At 39.9% G+C, this 19029-nt stretch overlaps 1 protein-coding gene across 2 annotated transcripts in view; it reads left to right on the top strand.

The window, feature by feature from the left end:
- The window catches only part of gucy1a2 (guanylate cyclase 1, soluble, alpha 2), a 38144-nt gene that overhangs the window by 14992 nt on the left and 4123 nt on the right, over nucleotides 1-19029 (top strand). For both annotated transcript variants that reach the window (XM_088427988.1, XM_088427989.1), the window contains 4 exons: nucleotides 10232-10444; nucleotides 12202-12474; nucleotides 15302-15445; nucleotides 18390-18544. In XM_088427988.1, coding sequence (XP_088284114.1) covers nucleotides 10232-10444; nucleotides 12202-12474; nucleotides 15302-15445; nucleotides 18390-18544 — 785 coding nt within the window. The remainder of the gene's footprint in view (nucleotides 1-10231; nucleotides 10445-12201; nucleotides 12475-15301; nucleotides 15446-18389; nucleotides 18545-19029) is intronic.

The following is a 19029-nucleotide window of genomic DNA, read 5'->3' as shown; positions in this document are numbered from 1 at the left end:
ACGTAGACTGTCGTAGTATTTTACCATTTGGGTTACAGCAGGTGCCTTGGCAGCTTCGGCAGACCGTACCAATTTGCGCCGCTTCTCCAGTCATGGCTTCAGCCATCAAGGTTTTATTTTTCCTTCTGAGCCTGATGTTTCCATTATCATTTAAAATGTGATGCTCAGTGTCAGAAACAAGTGTGATTTGGCCCGCTTCCAGTGCAGTCTAGGACTTGCTTTGGCTCACTTCCCTATTGGCAAACAAACTTGAAGTGCGGCTTGTACTGGGCTATTGCAACAAAATCAAGCTGCAGAGCCATTTGTTTTGGGAAGTGGGAGCGAAATGATTTTTGTCCAAATTTCGTAGCGCCAAGTCCACAAAATACTACATCTGAAGAAAAGATTGATAATAATCTATGCGAAAGCTGCATTGGGATATCATGTGCCACTTCAGACTTGCAGCACTACTTGTGTGAATACATTTAAAAGGAAAACACAACTAATCTCCATAATGACTTTAGGTTATGTATTGCACTCGCAGGACTGCTGTGGGTGGGCTAAAGTTTCCATTGGCTTGAACTCGCCCCAAATGAATCAATCCATCCATATTATATGCTTTATGCGGTTCTTTATTGATTGGCTCAATCAGCCACAACAACAAAACACCCCAGTGGTCAGGAGACTTGTCATGGAAATTGATCAGTGTTGTGCTTTTGTGTACGCACGTGGGTATGATTTCACAGTACAAATGCAGGAACACATTTCAACAAGTCTTTTTACCCATGATCCTGTGTATTCTGAGAGTCTGGGTCTGAATTGTTTTAAAACAACAGCTGCCGTCTGTCACTTCCCTTTGAGTTTCATGATTTGGCTGAGAAATTTTTACTGACACTGACTTGATGCAATGTTGTAATGCTTGTTTTTTTCATATTCATGTAATATGTAACCAAATTTTGTGACACGGTATCTAATTCCGAAATGCTATAATGGTAATGTTTAAAATAAAAGTTAAGCATTAGTTATTGGCAACTGAGTTGAAAAAAAAGTACTCTTATAGTTGCTATTATTTAAGCAATTCTAATGGGTAGCAACTCTTAGTTTCGATACAAAAGCGTGAGCTGCTTGGGTGGCACAAACAGACACATTTGTTCAATCACACTTGGAATTACATTGCAAAGAGTTGTAGACTAAATGCCAAAAAATGTAGCATTTTGATTGCGGCACGTAATGTGGCACATAAGGCAAAATGACATGCACATTTGTGAATAAGACACTTTTTGTTTTCGCATGAGTTAATAAAAGGATTTATGTATGCATTTTCCACATATGCTCACTTCACAAAAAACGTTACTCAGCATTACTGTTGGGTCACTGAAAAGATCAGCGGCCCATTTGTATGTGATTGTTTGAGTCCATGGCAAGAAATGTACTGATAGTCAAGGAAACTATTCAGATACATAGAAGTTCATGGCTTGATGGGGAATTTTTTTTTAGAATTTTGCTTACACACAGATCTGAAAGTACATTTGAACATATTTTCAAGTATGTTTTTAACATAGTTACAGTGTGTTTAAAACCCTTGTGCAATATTCTGTCCATTTCTTTGGCACAAATTCTTCAACATTCTATACTTGCAGTATTTTAGCCAAGGGATGGCACACTCATGGAAGTGTGTTGGTCGTACCATTTCAAACCTTTGATGTAAAGATCAAAAGAAACAAATTGCGGCACAAATCTAGTTCTAGTAAATTTGAATGTGCTTGTTAATATTTTCAAGCATACTTCCAACTATGTTTAAATGACTTTACCTGTCAAATAAGCTGATTTTACCTGTTGAATAAGCTGAATGCCACTCGGTGACTCAGGTAAGACAACAAGGTGGTGGACTGTTTAATTACTTGTACTTTTAAGCCTTTTGGCGCCAGAGTTGTTTTTTGTTTTTTTTTCAGCATATTATTATATCACTATTTGTAGCTTGGCAATGGTTTGAGATAAAAGCATACTGTGTAAATGTTGCTTGGTGCAATTTTTCTACTTTGGTGCTTTAATGGATTAAATTTAAATACTGGGCTGGACTACAAATATGTTCTTGTTTATTGTTTTACTCAAAAGTTTTGAATGTTCTACAGTACAGTACCAATTCACTATTCATCGTTTTCCAAAGTAGTGTTGCAATCGAAGAAATAACATTTGCACTCTTAAAACATAGAATGCCCATTTATTTGAATCATTTTATATATATATATATATATATATATATATATATATATATATATATATATATATAAATTAATATTTTAAGGTTATTTTTGTGTATTGAATAATAGTTCAGGCTCGTTTGTGGTGGGAGATTGGTTGGCATGTACACCACACAGTTGAGTATTCAATTCCAGCTCGCTCTGGCCTTCCTGCTGGCGTTTGCAAGCTCTACCTGAGCAAGTTCTGTCTTGGCACCCCGACTTCTTCACACACCCCAAAAACAGGTGTCTTGGACACTCTAATTTTTCCTTAGGTGTGAGTGGGTGCGTGAATATTTGTTCGTCCCTGTGTGCCCTGAGTTTGGCGACTACAGAAAATGGATGGATGAATGAATAAAAATCCAAGTTCTTCAGTTGACACTGTGTAAGATTTAGATCGTTTTTCATTCAAAAGGAATAAATTAAATATTTATAAATTTCAAAAACATGTGTTCTTAATGACCAACAGTATGTTTTAAATGTAATCGTAGGTCTAGTTATCATTAAATTATATTACATGGGGGGGGGTGGCACTCCTCTGGGGGCTGCCATGCCTGTTATAGGTACCCCAGCAGATGGAAGAGTGTATTTTGCTGAATTTACCAGAATGCCCCTAAAGCTTCCAGAGGTGCGTGTGAAAAATTGCACATACTCCCTTGGAGTTATATGTGTGTATTTAAATACACTATTTTGTCTGAGGTGAAATAAAGAGCTCATGAGGTTATTTGCAAATCTTTAGCTAACTTCTGGCAAAAAAAAAAAAAAAAAAAAGTCATGATTAGTGGACTAATCGAAAAAAGTTTAACTGATTAATTAATCGACTAAAGAAGTATTCGTTCGTGACGAGTTGCCATTTAGGGCATATTGTCAGTCGAGGATGACTGAATGTATTCTTTGAAAGGGGATTCCGTCACATCACAACATCACATTGGACAAGAAAAGAGAAACAGTCGAGTACACACAGCTAAATCAGATGATTGGCAGACCAAAAAGTAGTTCTTCCTTTTCTCCCGCACAGCACATGGATACTTCCAAAGTTTAAGCTTTAATGTGTCAACTGCGAGTAGCATTTTGTGTGAGCAAAGCAAGATAATAGAATAGAGAGAGGGATGGCTTGACATTTTCACGAGAAAGGGCAGCAAGTGAAGGCGACAGGCCAAGGTAAAGAAGCCGACACCCCCCAACGCTGCTCTGGGTGTGTGTGCGAATGCATACATATGTGTGTGCGTGTGTGTGTGCGTGTCGTGCATTTTCCTTTGTCACCCAGGCACATTGGCTGTGCAAGAGACATCCAAAACCCCACTGTAAAGGTCAAATCACACCTCTTTATGCTCCGACTTGGTATGTACTAGTAAACACAAAATGGGCTGGGGTAGGGGACTAAACAGAGTTCAAATACCCACTACGGCGCTGCGGTAGTACAACTACATGGCATGAGTTTGTGTTGTTTCATCAAAGATTGTAAGATTTGTTGAGAGATTCCCTAAAACACTACTTTGCAGGGACTGGACAAATGACCACAACGGAAACAATACTAAGTTAGCATCACTCTCTAGTATTTACCATTCCTTTTCAGTCTTACATTTCTTTTTGGCCAAAAACACAAAACTCTTTTGTTGTTGAATTGAACTGATCTTTTCATCCTCAAGATCTTTGCACTCAGTAGGGACACATTTCTCTTATTGCTTTTAATAAAGCGTGCAAAAGAGCTTCAAATGCACATGAATTAAGAGGGTAAATGCAAGACTAAAACAACATTTCCTGATGGGACAGAGTTCAGTAGCTACTGCCATATTCATGTAGTGGGCACTGTTTGTGTACTACTTTTCAGTTATTTGAAAACTCATTGATCCTCGCACCTTAGACTTTCTTGAAGGCTCATTACACCACAGATCTCATCGATGAGTCGAGGAGTGAAACAGAGGAGTGAGGCATGTTAGGGTACCCCTGCTTTAGTGTATTGTTTTTTCTGTTGCTGCTGTTGTTAAGAAATGCAAGACTTGTCACATCACTGGGGTTGTCGTGTGGGATCCTATTTCTTATCAGCCTTTCGCAGCCTTTTGTTAATATTTATACGGTCTGCCAAGCAGTAAACTCTGGCTTTGCGAAATCATATCCTCTGTATATGTCCAACTTCCAGTATATGGCGTTCCCTTGTTTTTCGTGTTAAATGGGGACCGTAAAACCCCGGGAAGTAGGATTGCCCCCTCACCCCCACGGACATTAGATGTACATTAAAAAAGTGTATAAAAAGTTTTTAGTAAAACCCTCCCTACCTTGCGTTGTGTTTTGCACAAACTTCCGTCCATCCCATCCATCCATTTTCCATACCCATTATCCTCATTTGGGATGTTAGTGCCTAACCTAGCAGTAGGCGAGGGACACACTGAAATGGTTGCCAGCCAATTGCAAGGCACACAGTGACGAACAACCATTCACAACTAAGGACAATTTAGAGTGTGCAGAATACAGAAGGAAGCGGAGAGAACCCACATGGGCACGGGGAGAACATGCAAGCTCCACACATGGTTAGTAATTTGTCTACTTCGTATAATGTGCAAGCAGAAGTGGGCAACTTACATTTTTTGCTGGTCTGGCAGTCGTTAGCTGTCAATGCCCCGCCCCCCTTCCGTCAGTGCCGGTCCGCCATTTTTTCAGGGTAAAAATTGTAATCGTCAGTCAATCAGACAATAACCTGTTCGTCAGCAACTTCCGTCATCAACCCCCCGTCACTCACTTCCTTCGTCATGTGATCCCCATAAGCCCCGAAAATCTAGTTAGCTGCCCCATCCCCTCCAAAAAAATGATCATTTTTCTACTTAGTGTATTTAAAGACGCAATCTGGGAGCTTTGTTCAGAGGATGCTGTGTGCATTTAAGACGTACAGTACTGTATGATTTCTTATTTACTGTATCTGTGAAGCCCTTTGAGACTGTTGTGATTCAGGGCTATACAAATAAACTTGACTTGACTAAAATGCTTAACTTAAAAGGCTGATTAACCCGCAAATGTCACCCACAAACATAAGTGGCTTGATCAACAAGTGCTCTTGATCAGCTGTCTAATTGGCAAGTTTTTTGACAGTACCCATGAACGTCTTGTTGAAATGTAATGCACACCTTGCTACTGCCCCGCTATTTTGCCTTTCAAAGCTATTTATTCTCTGCTTTAACACAGTTCCAGTTTAAAGACAAAACACTCGTTTCGTGCATTCTTGAGAAGCATTCTCTGAGTTGGGCTCGAGTGCCTTTTGGCCAACACACTTGTGTGGAGACAGCTCATTTACCTGAATCTTGTGAGTAGCAGAACTCCCCTCCAATCATACTTTCTATTTTTGTGTTAAGAAATGCAAGTGTTGGTTATAACTTCTGTTGAGTCATAAAGAAAGAAAATCTAAAGAAAGAAACTCTAAATAAAGGCAATCTCATGTGCAAAAGCGATTGGCGCAAAGTACTGTAGGTTTGAAGCTTTTTGCGTGTCATCTAGTCCTTCTGTCAACCTCTTAAACCCGGGGAGGCCAAGAGCCTATTTTGACATGATTCAAATGATTAGCTTATCAGCATGCTTCACAGAATCCTGATAATGACCCTGATTTGAATCAGGTGTGTTAGTTGAAGGGCTCATCGAAAACAGGCTGGGTTGTGGCTCTCAAAGACCGGACCTGGCCACTCCTGCCTAAAAGGGACAATGTGTAATATTTAGATGGTTATTCCTTTTTCTAAACCCACTATACATTTAAATGAGGTGTAAATAATTATGTTCTTGCAATCAACATTATATTTTTATATATAGGACTAGTAATCGCTATTTATTATACTCAAGGAGGATCGCTCAGATGGGACAGTCATGTTTCTAGCTCTGGAAAGCATTTTGTATGTCGGGTTGTGTCATGTGTGCAGCTGAGCTTCTGGAATGTAGTTTGAGTTCCTAAGTTGTATTCCAATCACAAATAATAACAGAAAAGAAGTCCAAATAGAAGGTTTGTATGTGTGCGCCACACAGCACAAGTTTCAAGACGGTGCACTGTACATCTTGCTTCTGTTTGGAAGTTTGGATGAAAAGTTACACATTTGAGCTCACCCTCCAAACACAAAAGAAAACGCCAACAAAGACATTGCGATACAATTGACCTTGGAACGAACGTCCGAAAGAGCAGTCGTGGCTTCCTTGCATTGCAGACTGCTCACTGCATGTGCCATGCTGTTGCCTGTTGTTAATCCCCGTGTGCTTGGAAGGCTGTCCTGCATTATACTCGACTAGTAAGAGTTGTTTGCATTTGGAAAATTGTGAGAGTGTTGGATTTTGGCCACTGTTCAACGCTTGTGTCAGTCATCATCCGTTGGTGTCGATGTACTTTCAGCTGTGGCCTCCTTGATTATGTTCGCCGAAGGCCGGAGTAACAAACCGGTGTTGACATATTTGCCCAAGTTGTGTTGATTCCGCATTATTGTGCACTGAAACCAATGGTGAATTGTATTTGTATTTGCTCGCTTTTTTGCTCACTTGAGGTACACTTCCAAAGTAAGGTCTCTCTGAGGCAAGATAGTGCGCGTGCTGCATTGACGTAACACCAGTTAACGGGAATTCTTAATGCGAGACTTTAAACTGTGCCAGCTATAGCTGGTCATATTTGCTGTGTGGCTCAACAAATTTGAGCTAAACACCTACATATAAACATTTTAGATGTTCATTTCTCAAAATCCAATCCAACGATCCATCCCGCCATGTACATTTCAACGTAACAATGAGGTCAACAAATCGCAAACCTCTTTTCAGGTTTTCTGTGGCATGTTAGCAGAAGCCTGGCAATGACAAATCTGAGTGCAGGAGCAATGAGTGTGTCACACAACTTTGTTACCATACACCATGTGCAACACTGACAACACTACATTTTTAGTACACTGAGCAACGTCGTAAATTGTGAGAGGTCCTGTCTGAATGATTCATAAGATATGTTTCTCAAAGAATCTGTTGAAATTGTACTGCCGCATTCGAGTCGCCAATGGCTACATTTATCACGTCTGATTGCCGTACAGTTGTAAAATCTGGATACATTTTATCACTCATTCTGATATTTGTACTCTAGCTCCTCTATGGACCATTTTTTTCACATTGTCCAGATTTATTTTCTCGCATTTGTCTTACCTGATTATATTCAGACACCCATCATCTCCATGCTTGTATTTTTTTTCTTCCCTTCCTTCTATCCTTCAGTCTGCTCTGTTTGTGATGTAAGCCCAAGCAGGACAGCCTGCTGAGTTAAACAGATGCACAGGCAGACCAACAAATCCTCCAGAGATGTGTGCAGATGAGTGTGTCATTGAACATACAGTATTCTGTTTATGACAAGAAACAAATAGGGTCATTGAGTTAAAGGTACAGAGACATCATATATCCAGCATGTTTAGACACTCTCAAGAGCATGCTTAGCACAGCTCCTTCAAAGTGAGATTAGAAGCCATTTACGTGCTTCCTCGCTGACTTGTTTTTCTCTTTTGGTGTACTTCTTGCCGTGGAGGGGTAAGGGATTTTTGCCCGAAAAACAGTACCTTTTGTAGTCAGTAGTAATCTCAGGCAAGTGTGCTGATTGAGAAGACACCACATTCTTGCCTCTAATTGGGTTATTAAACCAATGAAAATATCAAACACATGTTCTAGAAACCCTGTTGTGATGGAAATATAAATATCTGCCCTGCTATGCTCATTCACTGAGCCAAACCAAACAACAAGCCAGCATGTCCGACCTTTTATCTTAACATGTTTTGTATTAATTTGAAGGAGACACTGAACACATTACTAGTTGTTTAAAGCGTTTTTGTCCACCACTGTTCTACTAAGCCCACATAAGACTTACAAATACAATGTTTCCAATAACACTATGATTCCGAGGTATTTTAAAGTATAGAATAGCTAAACTTTTATTAACGCTCCCTAACATTATAAAAAACTTTCTGTACTAGTGTACTCTGGTCAGGCCGACGAGTGTTGAGACTTCAAAGGCGTAAGAGACAAAAGGGTGGATAGTGGGCATTCCAAGAAGCAATTTCAAAAGTGTGTGGATACCCTTGGTGTGAACCAGGGTCATGAGTGTCATCATACATTATACTGAAAGTATACAAGGGGATCCTTTTCTTTGCACTGTGGAACATCTGGAGGCATGGGAATGAACGCCGATATCCCCACCGTGTCTCAAGGAACAAAGCGAGAAGTAATTTTGAATACATGTGATTTGTTAATGAGCATGTGGGTCATAAAAGGCTAGGCCCAAGAGAATGGGTGCATAATTATTCAAGAGACTTTTTTTCTATGTTAGCGTGTGATCACAATAAAATATTTTTCTAACCAACGTGGCTGAGGGGAAAAAATGTTTTGTTTCCATTATCAATCTGCTTCGCCTGGTCGTGGCTCTGGAGCGTCATTAGGGCAGACTTCACAGAGAAAAAAAATGCACTACAAGGCAAACACAAAAAAGGCACATACATTAAAGAAATGGCGAGGATGACTTTGCAAATACTTATCTACAAAATAGATAATGGTCTAATTTTATGAGGCGTCACAATAATTGTAGTGTCCATTTGGTCAAACCAGCTCTGGTGAGGGGGGAGGTTCATCCTGCATGCCGCTGTTTTTCTTAGCTAGGAACTGTCGGGTGCTTCTTTGTGAGCATGCCTGTTATCATGTTGAAACGACCATGAGTTCTGCCACAATACTTGCTTCTTCTCACACACTCAATGCAACAACGTGTAGTTTGGGTTTGAAATGTATATGTATTTTTAGACTGAACTTCTGGAACTTTTCTGGCAAAACTCGGATGTCTCACTTTTCTGATTTTATCGTCTCCGTGGAGATGCTTGCCAGTATTTCTGTGTATTTGGCCGGCTCATTTGAGCTGATTTTTGTCTTTTTGACTGAGTATAAACTGTACATTTGTTGTGTAATTCTACTTTTTAATTAGTTTAATCAGTCCTACAGTACTTTGTAGATTTTTAAACACCTATGATGCCATGCCTGCTTGCATTTTGTGGCAGTCTCTGTAGCTGTCAGCAAATGTGTGTTTTTTGTCTGGAAATCCCCGTCTGCCACTTGCGCATTAATGTGCCAATTCACCTGTATGTGTGAATATGCTGAATCTCTGATCAAGCAGTTCACACTAATCAGTTTCAGTGTGTTTCAGGGTGTGCGCTTGGAACTCAAAGCCTGTGGGGTCTTGGTTCCATGCGTACATATGGATGCATATGTTTTTTTATCTTGGTGTTTCTTGGAAAAAAGATATCTCTCTCGTGACTGTGTGTTTGTTTGTAGCAAAATATGGCGTTGTGTGTGTAATGCAGACTCTATGTATTATGCAGACAGAGGAGAGCCTTGTGCTATAAATAAAACAGGGCTGCAGTGTGCTCACCGGCGGAATAATCTATCTGACACTGTGGAGAGAGAGAGAGTGTGGATGGAGGAGACACTTAGAGTGTGTGTGAGTGTGTAAGAAGCAGGTGAAGATAGAAAGAGTAAATTGAAGGAATAAACGGGCGGAGGCTGCGCAAAAGTAAGTAAATTGAAGGAATAAACAGTGGTGGAGGCTGTTCAACAGAAATCATGTATACCCTTTGCTTTTGCAGATATACTTATTCAAAAGAAGTGTAACGTCTTGTCTATATGAAGTGATCTTCCAGCTTGGCCATTTTAATTTCACTGCAGAAACCTATTTGCAACCGAGCGACACATTTGTTTCAAATGAAATCATATGTAAATAAGCACTCTCCATAATGTTGTGGTTTGACGACATTTAAGTAAACATCTGTCCATATATTGTAAATAGAACTCGAGTTCACCCATTTTTAAAAGCGCCCACATACAAGCCGACATGCATTATACATACCGTGTTGTTAAAATTATCTTTATTGTTGTACAACTTCGGCTTTCTGGAAAAAAATGCAAGATTTCAAATCATGTCGTACAATCTGAGCGCTTTCTCTTTACATTGATTTTTGTTCCTGTCTTTGTCATTGGGTGGCCAGGTCATGGAGTTGAAGGGTCAGATGATCCATGTGCCAGAGTCATGCTCGCTAATGTTTCTGGGATCACCCCGTGTGGATAAATTGGAGGAACTCATGGGCCGGGGTCTCCACCTGTCAGACATCCCTATCCACGATGCCACGCGGGACGTCATCTTGGTGGGGGAGCAGGCCAAAGCACAGGATGGCCTCAAAAAAAGGATGGACAAACTCAAGGTACAATGGCAGCCAGTTGATATAATATTTAAGGGAAGTTTAAAATTCATTGGGACTCACCATATCAAAGGAAATACATCCCCAAATTCTTGCTGACCACATATTTGATTAACGTTACCATAGAATCTGTTTTAATGAGATTACTAACAGGCGCTGAAACTGTCATTATTATAAAACCTCTATTAACTGCTCAAGCAATGTTTGAAGGGACATTTCAGAAGTTAACTTCTGCACAATAAAACTCTAAACAAATGTACATTTCTGATATGCAAGTGGGAGCGTTGTTAAAGGCAAGTTGCTGAGTGTCATTCATCACATTTTATTAATAAACACAACCGTAAAAAAGTGAACCACTGTAAATAGTAGTTTCTGTACTAACAAGAGCTGAACAATTCATCAAATTCAAAATGACATTGCGATGGACAATATGCTTTCAGCAATTTGGAAGATAAAAACTTGAGCTTCTTTCTCTTCTCGGTTTGTGTTTTTAGCATATATATGCATAGTTTTATTGTGTCTAGATAAGTTCGGTGTTGAAGAAGTGCAGTCCATCCATCCATCATCCATCCATCCATCATCCATCCATCATCCATCCATCCATCCATCCATCCATCCATCCCTCCATCCATCCATCCACCCACCCACCATCATTCAAGGGTTCTATTAAAATATTTTTAAAATGATCATCATTGTAATTTGTTCAGTGGTAGGAATTGTGTATATTTAAGAAGGAATTTGCCATTTCAGTGTCAGATTTACGACTGACATACGATGCCACACGGTAGAGCACATGTACAATAGCACGTGAAGACAGGTACACGTTGCAGAGGAAAGAATCTGTCCACTTGCGCCCACGTCTAATACACCAAAATCGCATGTATACGTCCTGCACCGCAAAATAGACCACCTTTTAGGTAGTCTAAAATCTTCTTTTGAGAACCAAAACAGGAGTTGCGACGAGGGTTGAGTTCCGCCACATTTGCCACAACGTCCAGTGGTACTTAACCGGTCTACCGAATTCACAAATACACTGAACTAGACTTGCAAGGGCACAAAATTTAAGATGTGCTCATTTTTTCAACAAGCGTAGTCTACGTTCAAACATGGTAGACAAGACCTGCATTGGCACCAAAATAAGGATGCACATATTTTCTACACTAACCGTGCAGATGCCAAAATAGGACCTAAAATAGAGCTCACTGTGCAGAGTGCTTTCCGTTGATCCATACCAGTACAGGATTGTTGAGGTTCCAGTCATGCTCTCTCTCTTGAGCAACTACGATAAATCTGTTGCATCACTTCAACTGATGAGTCAAATCTCAACATTGGCAGACTGACTGGATTGAGCAGAGCTCCTGGGACTTGCTCTTATAATTTGCTTTCAACGCATCCAAGAGCAAGTCACCGGGTCCTGACCCAATCCATGCATCTGCTCTGTGCATCATCTCTCGCTGCTACTACTCCCCCGGGCCACTCAGAAATAGATGTATTTCACTCAAGTAGCTTGGATGAACAGTGGAAGCACACTACATCAGACAGACAGACTCAGAGGAGCCCGCCCACAGACACAAATCATTACATGCAGACTTACACCAACACACAAAAAATAGATCAAATCAACACGCAGATACACACATACGTTTTTTGTTTTTGTTTCATTCCGGTGCATTCCTCCCACTGTCATCAATGGCGTCATCAGAGCACAATACCCCAAACAAAACCTCTGAATCTCTTTTCTCTTCATCCTCCTCATTTAGGCCACATTAGAACGCACCCACCAAGCATTGGAGGAGGAAAAGAGAAGAACCGTAGACCTCCTCTATTCCATATTTCCGGGCGATGTGGCCCAGAAACTGTGGCAGGGTCAGCCAGTGCCCGCTCGCAAGTTTGATGACGTCACCATGCTCTTTTCCGACATTGTGGGCTTCACTGCTGTGTGTGCACAGTGCACGCCTATGCAGGTCATCTCCATGCTCAACGAGCTGTACACTCGCTTTGACTACCAGTGTGGGATTCTGGATGTTTACAAGGTAAGTAGACACAAACAGGATGCACACATTTGAGGTGGACGGTGTTTGTTTGGGTGAGCTATGAAAGCACCAGCCTCTTTCACACAGTGATCCAACATAATTGGGGCATCACAGACAAACAGATTGACATGGCAACCCACAATCAGATAATTATGTGTGACAGCTTCAGCACCATTGTCTAGTACTTATGATTGCTTCTTACACAACAGGACAGGAGAAATGACACTCAAAGCCTCACTTCATTGCGCTACCCTAGCCTTTTGGAAAAGCTATAGCTGGAAAATTCAGTCCCCCATCCCGTGTTGGTTTTGTGTATACAAAACAGTGACGCAGAAAAAGCTGGAAAAATGCCTGCTTTCACTGGGACCCTAAAGGGGACTGCCTGTTTTTTTTGTTTGTTTGTTTTTTTTTTTGGGGGGGGGGGTCTGAAGGGAACTCAGAAATGCAAAGATTGATATGTGGAAGTTAACATTCTTAGAACTAAATATGTGACGTGTTTTCACAAAACCAGTCTTATGTCTGCGAAAATGAAAATTGAGATATTGATGTATGCTGATTCTAAATAAAATCCCCTTCTAAATGATATATAACACATGATAGGAAATTACAGCAATTTGAATGTTGCATATCACGGTATGAAGTTAAATGCATCAAATTTTGGCACATTCACATTTGGAAGACGAAGGGAAATTAACAGCAACGTATCAAAGCTGAAAAGCTATCTTAATTCAGAGCATTTTAAAAGTCAAGTTAAATGTTTTCTTTACAGACATATGTTCTATGTGCCCTCACTAGTGTAAACACAGTAAATGACTGTGGCGGCATACTTGTCATTTTTGTTTGGTCTTCTGGTGTTTGCAAGCTGTGCCTTCAGGCATTGTGATCTCAGTTGAAAAATGTTGGCAAAATGATTGACCCAAGTTTGATTAAAATGGCTGGATTGATTTATGGTGATCATCCATCCCTTTCTTTAGCTGCTTATCCTCACAAGGATCACGCGCTGGCTTGCAGGTTTTCAAGAATTAAAGCCAGATGACTAGAATCTTGCTGAGATGAAATATGAAATCTACAAGAAATCCTCACATAAAACTCTTTATAACCAATTTAATCGCTAGTCTATCTGGTGACTCGTGATTGTGTTATTATATTAGCTAATGTTAAATGCTGGATGACAGGTCAATGACAGGAAAACACACTCCACCATCATGATCCAACTTTTTTTCTTGGTCTAGGTGTTGTACCTATTCAGTCAAATTTGTATCAGGCATCTGTGCAAATTGACATATGGAATCAATTGTCACAACAACTTTGGTGTCCTACATTGGAAACATGCCGCCAGAAATGCTGAGCTCACTACAGCCTGACGAGTCACGATATTTCTCATAATTCTTAGACATGGAAAAAGGTAGATCTAGTTCCGATATGCCGCACATGTGAACATTAAACAAGAGAAAAGATCCATCTCTTAATTTAAATTCCTTTTTGATTGGTTTATTGCTGGCATTGACTAGAAGAACCTGGACTTCTGGATGTGACCTACGCACAACTGGGACAACACATTGAGATTGGCAGTATGCATGAGGACTCGACACAAAGCTCAAAATCGGGCTGTCTGGTCACCCAAGCGTAATTCACCTTCCACAAATGTAATATTATTCATAATACCATGACTTGTGGGGGCACATAAAACATAGTATGTAAAGACAGTTTCTGACTTGAGATTCTTCTCAACTGCTGTGAGTAAAGCAAGTGTGCAAGCAAGAAGAATGTGTATGTGTGTGTATAGAACACAAACACAGGTGGACACAGTGAGGAAATTGAGGCAGCCGTATATTGACAATTGTCATGGTTACTGTCCAAATAACTTACCCGCTGGAATGCTTAAATGAGAGCCGTTTTTCTCTCTGTTTTACCTTTCCACCCTCCTTTTTCTTTCTAGTTGTAGTCTCACGGTCTTCACCATCATGTTTGTTCAAGTCACACAAGTTTGACTTAAAGACCTAATACGAGATGGGACAGCAATAGCTCAAACAGGGGACCTCTATTAGTTGCGTTCATGCTCACGAGAAACCTTCTTTGTATCAATGCCTTGAGGTAGCCCTTTCACTCCCGTTGGAACAATGCGCCCCACAGCTTTTCAAAAAATGGCAGTGTGTAAAGAAATGGTAGCAATAAGATGAAATGGCATGCCAGCGGTTCATTACACACTTATCTACAGATTCTAGTGGCATTTAGCAACTTTTTCCATACACAACAAGCCAGTGCAGGGCTGACTGTCAACAAGGTAAGTCGCATTGTACAATTTCTCATGAATTAACGATCTAGCAATATATTGATAATATGTGCTATATATGTGTGTTCTCCTAAAGATGACAATGGTTACTATGTATTGTCGGCATTTGATGATCATTTTCCCTTCTCTGACATATTTATATTATCATAAATGCCATTGCAAATCCCAGGGCCTGTAACGTCATTTATGGAAGTGGGAATTTTCAAACAAATTTTCCAAATACTCCAGACTTATACTGTAGACAATATATATATATATATAAACTAAATGGTAGTGAAAGGGTTAAAGAGCCTATTGCAAATTGAGAACATTTATTCATTTCAGAAGGTGTTACAACTAATGCAGAAATCATAAAAATCTTAGGCTTTTTCAAGTTACTTGTCTTTCATAATTGCAACAAAACTACTGTTTAGGCGTAACTGTTGTCAGTGTTGTGGGCAATTAAATCTAGGAATCAGTTTTTCCACACATAAAGTTTTATTTTTGTGTGTTTGTTTTTGTAAAGAAATAATTGCTTTATTTCTTCCCCCACAGATAGAGACCATTGGTGACGCCTACTGTGTGGCAGGAGGTCTTCACAAGAAGGTCGACAGTCACGCAAAGCCCATTGCGCATATGGCTCTGAAGATGATGGAACTCTCTGAAGAAGTCCTCACACCTGATGGAAAGCCAATTAAGGTGAGCTTGATTATAGTTGAAAGTATAGAAAAGCACCCTTACTCAAGTTACAAAAAATATATGGGAAAAAAAAAACAGTTTAACTGCAGGTTAATGTGCAGCATGTCCTGTTTGTGTGGCTGTGTACATGTAGGCGGACTGAATGTGATGTTTTTTTTTTTATTGATATAATATCACTTTCATTTTTTGATTAGATGGCTGGATCTTCATGAATATGTTTAACATGTTGCGAAAGTGTGTGGAAAAGACACATACCACAATTATAAAATTATAAGCTATGTTTTTGGCCAAACTAAAAAAAATAAATAAATCAATTGAACAGAAAAGAAACAATTGTGCCTGAATTTTGTAGTTGCATATGTGACAGAATAAAAAAAAAATGCCTTTCATGCCATACATTTTGTTATGAACAAGAAACAAAAATATGAAGTTCTTGTCATCTACAAAAAAAGTAAATGTATATTTCTCATTGCTCTGCTCAAAACCTATTTAGATTTGAAATATGAAGATCTAAACGATGCCACAAACAGCGGTGTGCGAGAGAAGCAGAAACATACAGTAATTGCTGATTAATAGACAGCACAGAGGTTCTCTGTGCTTTCCATTTGTCTCAAAATAGAAAGGCCTTGTCAAGCGCTTTTGGCCTGCATGCTCGCTCTTCCACTTTCTCCCTCTGTCATCCCTGTTCCTCTTGCTGTCTCCCTGCTTCCTTCCATTTTAACTTAACTACACACACACACACACACACACACACACACACACACACACACACACAGAAATTCACACACTCATTCTTGCGCTTGTCCAATTTCCCTCCTGTTGGTCAAAAAGGGGTGTTATGGCCATAACACTTGGTAAATGCTGTTCAGTGAGAGCACTCAACTTCAGCCAGCGCTGTTACACTGTTATGCAAACTAGCATGAAAGCTTAGAGGGAGAAAAAAAAAAAAGCTTGAGTGACGATGCGCTAGAAAGAGAGTGATAGAAATTCAAAAAGAGCACTATCTACGGGGACCGACACATCGAAACCTAATGTTAACGGTGCAAGTGTATGAGTAGATGGGTAACTGTCAATCCAAGAATGTATTTTTTTATATGAAAAGCTGTTTTGGCTGTTCTCGCATCTAAGGGCAAACTTCTTGCGCTTGCATGCTGCCAATGTTTTGCCCCCTAATGACCTGATGAGGTTGACTTTGCCCTCAATATATATTGTCTCCTGCTCTATCTCTCGCTGTCCTTTCTGCCTCACTACCCCCATCCCCTGCTGTTGCCATGACAACCTTGCACTGTGCTGGCATGTAGAGAGTAGCGTGGGTTTCCACGGTGATGAGATGCTCGAGTAGATCAGTAGGAGTCTACCGGGTTCTTCAGCCTGCCCTGTGTGTTCACAATATGTGAGTCCTCAGGAGGAAGATGATTACAGCGGATCCTGCGAATACATGTGCATGGACCAATAACCGGATTGGCAAAATATTGCATTTTTAAAAGTCAAGGTCATTTAAAACCGTCCAAATCTGTCAAAACCGGTATTTTTTTTTTCCCCTCCAACAGTCAACTGCAGTGTGCAGCTCTCATTGTGTATCATACGTGAGTCCTCCTCTGCTGCAGCAGCCAATCAGATTGTACAATTCCTGCTTTTCCGGTTTTAGTATCAATCTAATTTTGCTCCTGCGACTCACTACCGTGGATAATGTGGCTGACATGTTATCATATGCTACTTTCACTGAGCGTTTTATTGCTTGAGGAAGGATGCAAGCAATCTATCAAGCTGGAGTGTGGGTCAAGAAGGCGAACCAATCGAAATTTCCCCTCCATCCAAACAAACTAAATCTGCTGTCTGGGAAATTAGCGGCATTTGGAAACGAGCAGGCGACATTGCGAGTGAGCTACGAGCTTGCGGTGAGCAAGCTGGAGGGGGAAAAGCAGAGAATGAGCGAGAGAGAGAAAGAGAGAGAGAGAGAGCAGGCGAGACAAACAGGGCGAGCAAGCGAGATTGTGTGAAACTACCATATTTCAAATCAATATTTTGTTAATATTGTTGTGCATTTATTCTTATTTTCATACAAATTGCTGATATTTCAGGTTCAATCTGAAATGTATATATTGGTGATCAAAGCCCATTTTGTTTTGATTTTATTTTTATATTAATTTTCATTTTATAAATTAATATAAATAAAATGCTATGGAAAGTAGTGATAGTAGTGATTACCATACCCTTTTTGACTCCAGTCACTTGTCGAATGCCTGAAATAGCTTGTCATTTTTTGATTTAGCGAAAAATTTCAGGGCAAAAGTGTTCTAAATAGCATGCACATTTTTCTGTCCACTGAATGCATGTCCTCATTTGACCTAATTTCTGGCAGCATCATATCTGTTTCAACATTATACATTACATTAGTAGTTGTTTTCATTTTACACATCTTATACATATATTTTATACATATACAGGTTTAATCTTTATACAACATTTAATCTGTGGGCATCCAAACTGTTAGAGGGTGTGTTATATACAGTATGTTACTTCTAAAATGTTTCTACCTTTCCACGTCACTCCCTTTTGTCCTTTACCCCCACTTAGAGTAAAGATTTTAATATGAAACAAAAAGATGAACCACCTGCTTGATGTTAGTGACAGTGAAATAACCAAATGAACCCCATTCAGCAATGTCACATTCTCTTTTTCACCGTCTGGTTTACCTGTGCAGCGCTGAGGAGCATTGCTATCACTTCATTCTTGAATTTCTGAGTTCCATCGACCCATCCTTACAACTCCACTCTAGTGCATGAAGCAACAACCGCAGCAGTCTTTTTCCTGTCGTATTGTCAACAGCAATTTATGTGATTGCCAATTGTTGCAAGTATTTCATAAAATGTCAATTCTTACAACGTAAACTAAAAAACAGTCAGTTAACTCAATCAAAACACTTGTCTTCTTGTCTCCGAAGTTGAGGATCGGCATCCACACCGGCTCCGTCCTGGCTGGTGTAGTTGGAGTTAAAATGCCAAGGTATTGCCTATTTGGGAACAATGTGACACTGGCTAGCAAGTTTGAATCTGGGAGTCATCCGAGGTGTATCAACGTCAGCCCTACAACCTATCAGTAAGTGACATGCCCATACTGTGCAGGATGCATCTTTCGCCGCATGTTTTATACAGCACTTTTTCATACATTTGTAACAATCTTTTCAAAATACTGTCCTTCGCTGTAAGTTTAGTAGTACCTTTCCACAATTTTAGGTACAACCTTTCTTTTTCTAAATACTGTATAACAGAAGAGCAGTACTAATGGGGCCGAGCCTCGCTAAGAAATTCAAAACGCTCCAAGTATTAAAACCGTCTGGCCCACATTGTCTTGGTGTATATTTGAATCTTAATCAGTCAGAATGTTAAATATAGCTGAGCTAATCACAGGACAGAAATATGCAGATGTCACGAGCTCAGCAAACCTGGGGTGGATGCCCGCACTCGTTATTCTTCAAACATTATGAAAATTAGCATCGCAACATGTAGAAACTGGATTCAGATTGGATGACAAAATATAATAGTAATAATATTTACTAGGGGTGTGCCAAAAAATGAACTCAC

The sequence above is a fragment of the Hippichthys cyanospilos genome, chromosome 11 (assembly GCF_059441005.1).
Source record: "Hippichthys cyanospilos isolate Australia breed blue-spotted pipefish chromosome 11, RoL_Hcya_1.0, whole genome shotgun sequence".
NCBI classification, from domain to species: Eukaryota; Metazoa; Chordata; class Actinopteri; order Syngnathiformes; family Syngnathidae; genus Hippichthys; species Hippichthys cyanospilos.
This window is presented reverse-complemented; position numbering and strand designations above follow the sequence as displayed.